Raw genomic sequence first — 7,433 nt, 5'->3', positions numbered from 1 at the left:
TTTTATAAATTTTTAAAAATTTAATTTATTGGTACATTCTAGGTAGACAGTACAGTTCACAGTGCAATTATATCATATGTACTATACTCCTATGACTCTTCTCAGAAAAGCATACGCCTGGGAGGGGTCTTGGACCCAGTGGCTCAAGGTTTTAAAAAGGCCACTTTAAAAATATTCAATCTGAAGAGAAACCAGAGTATGGCTCAAGATTTTAATGAAAGTTCTGCAAAAATTCAAGATCTTACAGGGAAAGTTGAGGATTAAAGGAAAGACATAACAACATGGTAGCCAGCAGAGACTAGGATGGTAAGGAGCATCTGGTGATAAAAAAACACAACACCCTCCTTACAAGGGAGAGAAAATATACTATGTTGTCAGAAATTTCAGATAATGTGGAAGATAGCATTGAAGCAAGGAGAATAAGAGGAGATACGAAGGAAAGGCCTTGTGAAGCTGAACTAGTTCCTGATGCTGCTTTTATGCTGGGGCCATTGCCAATTTTATATCCATGAAAAATGTTCTTCAAAAGTGAGGGTTATGACTTCCAGGCTGTGGAGATTTATTATGCTGGTTGCCTAAATCTGAAACTCTCCATGCAATTTCTACTACACCCCCACACACCACCCCTGCAATTAAGTAACAATCTAAGCAAATCTCATTGGTCTGGGAATGAGGTCAGTGGCAGGGCACTTGTCTAGCACTTGCAGGGCCCCAGGTAAATCTAGAAGATTCTTTTGTATAGCCTATAGCTGTAGTGAGAAGAATGTTGAGCTTCAACAAAATAAAAAACAGGGAGAGGCAGGTTGAATGTAAGCCTACAAAAGAAAAAAAAATCCACTTGTAATGAAAATACTGAAAGTGCGAGACCTGTGATATCAGTCATGGGACACCAGGATGAAAGGGCAATAAGAAATTGAGAAATCATTCCCAGACCAAGGAAGTCATTTCAAAGGCATGGCTGTGGGGAGGACCCAACTAGAACGAAAGGTGCCTCCCCTCTGAAAACATGAGAAGGATGGTAAAGACAGACAGAATGGGGAGAGTAAGGATCTCAGAAACACAAAAGTAAATAACAAGACTTTCCTTCTAAAAGAGTAACCATGATTTAAAAACAGCTCCCACACTGTAGGAGACAGAGGCAGGAGAGGCAGGAGGAAGGCAACCACCTAGGCAACTTAGTGCTTAGTGAGACCCTGTCTCAAAATAAAAATAAAAAATACAAGGGCCGAGGATCTAGCTCAGTGTGAAGGCACGAGGCTCAATCCTTAGTAGTGTAAACAAAAACAAAAATGAAAAAACTGAAATACCTGCAATTTTCTAAAGAAAAGAGTGTTTTTACCCTCTCCCTACAGTATTGGGGTACTCTATCACAAAGTTATAACTCAAGTCATATTTAATTGAGACAGTGTCTCACTAAATTGCCCTGATGGGCTTGGAACTTGCAGTCTTCTTGCCTCAGCCTCTTGAGAGCAGCTAGGGTTGCAGGTGTGACCTAATAAGAAATTACTTCCCCACACAAAATCCTCCCTGCTTCTTCCCTGATCTACCAGCAGATAAAAAGAGAGTAATATACAATGACCAAATACAGTCTTCTCAAGGGTGCCCATAAGTAGCATTTACCAGCAATCATAGTCACAAATCAAACCTCACCTATTTTCAAAGGACTGAAATCATTATGTTACCCAACCAGTGAAATTATGCTGCAAATTAATATTAAAAAGGTATTGAAAATTGCACATTTTTGGAAACTATAGAGCCCACTTCTAAATAAGTCACTAGTCAAAAGGATATCACCAATACTACCCAATATCACCAATGCTAGAGCTTTACAGACGTCATGCAATCCCTACAAAATCCTAAAAGTAGTTTTTAAAGAAGTAAGAAAATCCATCTTAAATGTCAAATAATAAAGATACTATGGAAAACAGTCTGGTGGTTCCTCCAAAAACTAAACATTTCTAATTACTATATTTTCTAGCCATTTCACCTCTAGTGTATCCTAAAAGAAATGAAAGCCAGATCTCAAAGTGGTATTTGCACCCCATGTTTATAGCCCCATTCTTCACAATGGCCAAGATGCAGAAGCAAGGCAAGTGTCCACTGATGGACACGTGGATAAACAAATGTAAAAATAACAACAAAAAAATAATTGGATCAGGGTTTTGACAGAAAAGGATATCCACATGCCCAACAGACATATGAAAGATGCTCTACCTCCCTGATCATCAGAGAGATGCAAGTTAAGACCACAGGGCAAGGCCACTGGATACCCAAGTGGCAAAAGTAAAGAGGAGGATATGCCAAATACCGACCAAAGGTACAAGTCTCACTCCCTACTGAACAGAATGTAAATTGGTTTAATCATTTCAGAATTGCTTTTGAAAACTGATAGTATCTACTAAAGACAGAAGTAAGTATTATCCGTAATAAGCAAATATTAACAGGATTTGGGGGCAGTACTGGGTGTTGAACCCAGGCCCTTGCACAGGCTGAATACCTGCCCGTAGGTTTAACAAAAAAATTTAAGAAGTAACTGTTGCAAGATTAAGCTGTATTTCATCATCCTTTGCAGTTCTAGCACTATAAAAATTTTTAAAATCACAAATTATTTCAGGCGCAGTACAACTTCTTCAGTCATGTTTTGGCTTTAAAAAAGTATCAGTTTCCATGATACTTTGATGAATAATGCTTTGTCCACTCCCCACCTTTGACCCAGCCCTTCCAGGGTGAGCTAGAGAAAGCCTGGCTGGCACAACATCACCTTTCTGCCGAGGTTCATGCTCTCCATCTTTGCTTTCAGCAGCTTCATTTTATTCATAGTAATTGAATTTTCAATGGTATTTTTCCCAGGAGAAGGCTCCATCTCCTCATCCTCATCTGTACACAAATTGTACACAGAACCACCACTGCAAAGAAAATGAAAACGATTTGAACCTGGAGTGACACCTACCCATCCACAAATAAGAGGCTCTACTTCAAGGCAGAGGCTGCCAGGGCAAACCCATGCTGTCAATTCAAGTCCAAGGAAGACATGTTTTGAAAAGATCTTTCTTGGAAGAACAAATTAAACAGGACGGATACTGTGGTGAAGATCTAGTCAGCTGTGCTTCTCTGAACTCAGTGTATCACAGGTAGAAATATTTTGGCACCTGCTTTATCATTCAGAAAGAGGCAAATCTATTTCTGTAAGAATGTCTAGCCAAGGCTGGTAAGTATGTAACCTAGACCACAGGCTTATCAGGTTTCTATGACCCAGAATGAAAAAGAAATTGTCACATAAGAGAAGTACCAGTTCCCATGCATCTGAGAAACTCACAAAAATGAAAGGAACTCCTAACTCCACTGTTATCAGAACATTTTCTGTTCTCAAAATATATTAAAAAGAGATAACAGAATTTTTCTAAGTACATTTGAAAACATAATCCCCTAGAACAGCATAGATTTTAACACAGAGCAACACCCATTGTAGTCAAGCCTTGGCACACATCATGACATGTTACACTTTTTTGCCTTTATTTTATTAGTGCATAGAATTATCCAGAGTAAGAGGTTTAGCTTTAACATAGGACATACTCTGATTACTTTCACTTCATTATTCTCTTTCCTCTTTTTTTCTCATTTCCTTTCTGTTCTCTAATAGTCCTCCTTTTCTAATTTCTTGCCCCTTTTCCTCTATTTTTTTTTAAGATTCCACATGTTACATTTCTTTTTTATTAGTATGTCTGCAATGCATAAGAATGACATTCATCTTGGGGAATTAGTACATATATGAATCACATCTTAATCATTTTTATTTCCCTTCCACTGCTTCTTATCTCCCCTCATCCCAGACTCCCTTCCCATTTCCATGCAGTCTACCTCCTTGTTTCCCATCATCTATCTTTTATTTTGCTCTTTAAATTATTTATATTTGGGGTTTCTCATATAAGAGAAATCATGTGATATTTAACCTTCTGTGCCTGACTTAACTTTCTTAGCATTATGTCCTCAAAGTTCATCCCTTTCCCTACAAATGACTCAACTTCATCCTTCTTTCTTTATGGCTGAGCAGTTAACCATCATGACTTTTCTTGCACTTCAAGGATATACCTGAAGCCTCTTCGTTTTGATTGCATACTAGAATGACACTCCACACATGGTCTTCATATTTATACTTACATGTCTGCTTCCCTTGTGTAAAGCACACACTAGGCTTTACATATCCTCCTAGTCTTTGTACCTGGCAACAGTGCTTGGCACACAACCAATACATGTTTGATGAACTAAACAGAAACATTATTAAAATCTCAGTACATTTCCAATAATTAGAAAATTAGAATAGTAAGGGTTTGGAAAAAACAAGCTCACTGCAGTGGCTACCCGCTGGCAATGCAAGGTGAAAGACTTAGCAGCAAAAACCTCCCTGAGCCATCCTGCCAAGCATCCATAAGACAAAAGAGCAGCACTGACCAAACCTACACAAGACAAAAACACATCTTTGATGTAAGGCCCATTCATTCTTCCCAAGGAACCCTGACCTACTTTCTCTAAAAGTTATTATGTACAAATTTCTATCTGAAACTAAAAGGCCTTCCTTTTGTGAGCCCTAAAGGAAGTGGTATTGTCAAACTGCAACTTCAAACACACAATATTAGTCACAATGCATGTGCTTCTGGAAGCTCCAAAAGGTGCTAGATGATCTGGAAAAAGATATCCTTTAGAAAATCACATCTACTGCCTAGACTCTGTTTCCACATCCTCAAACTTTCTAAAAGAAAACCCCAATTTTTCACCCTGAAGGCATGTTTTCTTTCTTAGAACTTGCCTCCCTCTTGACAGTGTACCCTGACCAGGATAAACCCTTATCCTTGCCCTGGAAAATTCTGTTTTACCACCTGCCTCACTGTCCCTTTGTATGGTGTCACACACAGCACTCAGCATATTTGAAGAATGATTCAAACTTAGAATATTTACTAGTCACTGCATCTGAAGTATTCACACGAATAGTAGAGCATGTAGCTGTGCTACAGAGGCATTAGGCATAACAATTCCTGATCTGTGTGGCTTTAAAACATAGGGACAGCCCAGGACACACGTGCAAGGCACATTCCATAAAGAGTTCTGAAGTACATGCGGCTAGCAGATGGGCAGTGCAGATGGCAGACGTCCTGAAACTTTCCGAGGTGAAATGGATAATGTTTTGAGATTGTGGCTTAATTACATGCATGAGTGCCAGAAGGGAGAATGCAAAAACAGACCAGCAACAGCCACTGCTACCTAGTGAAGCTTCCCAGTGATGCTGAGGCCTATGAATGAGAACAGACACCAGCAAAACACTGCCTGTTGTTACTGCACGCCGACTCTGCCAGGAGCTTTCCACACATTTCTCTAATCCTGTACAACTATACAAGATAGACATTATATCTCATTTTAAATGAAGAAACTGCAGCTAGAGAGGGTAAGTTATTTGTCTTGAAACCAGAAAGCTGGTAGGTGGAGCACCCAAGATCCAAGTGTCCCTCAGTTTGATTCCAAAGCTGATCCTTCCTACCACTTCTGGTTGCTTCCCCAGGCACCAGACCATAGCTTATCTGCAGCATGTTGTGCTCTCCCAAATGAGTGACAGAACTTAGAATATGTGATGGGTAGGGGCCTTTGCCTCCAGGTCAACCAAACCTGAAAAGGAGGGCAGCACGAAGACTGGCAGTTCACCTGCTGCACTTAGAAGGAATGTCTCAAGTGTACTCTCTTGGTTACCTGGCATTATTTTTTAACTTTAAATATTTCTCAATTACCCCATGACATTTTAACTTCATTGTTATCAAATACTGAAAGAAGTTTTGGACTTCATTATTACCATTCATGAAAAGATTTATTCTCTTATGGGATATATGCATTAAAAAAGAATAATCAAGATAAATATTTCACTGGATGCATTTTAAAGGATAAAAACTGCTTTAAATTCACCTCAGTTTTTCTAAGCATCATAGTTTTATATTTCCTCTCAAAAACCACGAATTCATGACTTTTTCTGAAGATGGAAAAATGTTACTAGATTAGAATACCATAATGATTTATAAACTTATTCCAAAAACATCTATAAATTTAAGTATTCCAATATTTTTTGAATTTCTACATGTTTTTTCTTTTTCCTTTTGGATTTTTGAGACGAGGTCTCAAGTTTGCTGACCTCAAACTTGTGGCAGTCCTCCTTCCTCAGCTTTCCAAATTCTGGGATTACAGGTGTGGACCACAATGCCTGGCTTTCTACATATTTTCTTGAGTGCTATGTAAAATTTTCTCTAAACATTTTAATAATTTAATATGATTAAAGAATAAGAGATGGGCAAATATTTAGTTCAACAGGAATACTGTTCATTTCAAAGTCAAGACCTAATATGACTTTTACAGACAAGTAACTATTACTTTTTACAGACAAGTTACTATTTTTTTCCCATTGTTTATAGGTACACTTAAAGCAAACAATACAGTTACATTTTTCATTGGGATCTTGTACCTTTACATGATAGGTCTTGGTTCTTATTTTTTTTCGCTATACCCTCTTTTTATCCCTCCTTCACCTTTCCCTATTTACAAAGACTTTGTTTCCATTTTTTTTCCTTTTTTCACATTTTTTTCTTTTCCCTTATTAGTCTCACAATGTCTCCTTCCATCTTCTAAAAAACCAGAAAGGTAATATGATTCATAAAAATATATGGGACTCAAAAAGACTGATGCTGCATTTTGAATCCCAATAAATCACATAAATACCTAATATGCCCTGTGTCTTCTTAAAGCAGAAGTGAGCAAGGTATGGCCATGAGCCATAGCAATTCACCTGATCATGTATTGTTTTGCTGCTTTTGCACCACAATGGCAGAGGTGAGCAGTGATGACAGTGACTGCATGTGGCTGTCTCACTGCTACACAGCTTGGTGAAGGACCCTGCCTATGGTGCAGAGCAGCAACCTTCGCTTCGCGCCCTCTCTCCTGTAGCCCACACATCTGTGCCGACCAAATCCTGATACCCTGGACAATAGTCACCGCCCACTGGCACAGTCTGCTGTCTGTGGCCACCAAAAGTGAATGCATGCTCTTCTTCCACATGCACTCTGTGCGGTGCAGAGTCCCACTGGGATCTGTGACTCCAACGCCTGGTGTTTGTATCTGTAGACTGCTTTTGAGTGTAGGCATGACCTAGAACAAGACTCTAGATAAGGGATATGGCAAAGGGAAAGGAATTTTGCAGATCCAATTTAGCCCCAGATCAGTTCATTTGGAGTTAGTCCAAAGGGAGCTAAGAGTGGCGCGTGGTGGAGGGTACCTGCAGTCCCAGCCTCCCACTCGGAAGGCTGAGGTGGGAAGATTGCTTCAGCCCGTAAGCTGGGGACAACCTGGGCCACAGAGCAAGACCTGCTCTCAAAAACAAACAAAACAAAACAAAACAAAACAAA

At 39.3% G+C, this 7,433-nt stretch overlaps 1 protein-coding gene across 2 annotated transcripts in view; it reads right to left on the bottom strand.

Moving 5' to 3' along the window:
* Zfand4 (zinc finger AN1-type containing 4) overlaps positions 1 to 7,433 on the bottom strand; it is a 48,724-nt gene that overhangs the window by 5,543 nt on the left and 35,748 nt on the right. For both annotated transcript variants that reach the window (XM_010622492.3, XM_010622493.3), the window contains exon 7: positions 2,762 to 2,906. In XM_010622492.3, the coding sequence (XP_010620794.1) occupies positions 2,762 to 2,906 (145 nt within the window). The remainder of the gene's footprint in view (positions 1 to 2,761; positions 2,907 to 7,433) is intronic.

This window comes from Fukomys damarensis, unplaced genomic scaffold (assembly GCF_012274545.1).
Source record: "Fukomys damarensis isolate Sample0158 unplaced genomic scaffold, DMR_v1.0_HiC HiC_scaffold_1, whole genome shotgun sequence".
NCBI classification, from domain to species: domain Eukaryota; kingdom Metazoa; phylum Chordata; class Mammalia; order Rodentia; family Bathyergidae; genus Fukomys; species Fukomys damarensis.
Note: the sequence above shows the minus strand (reverse complement) of the source record. Positions and strands in the feature narration are given on the sequence as shown.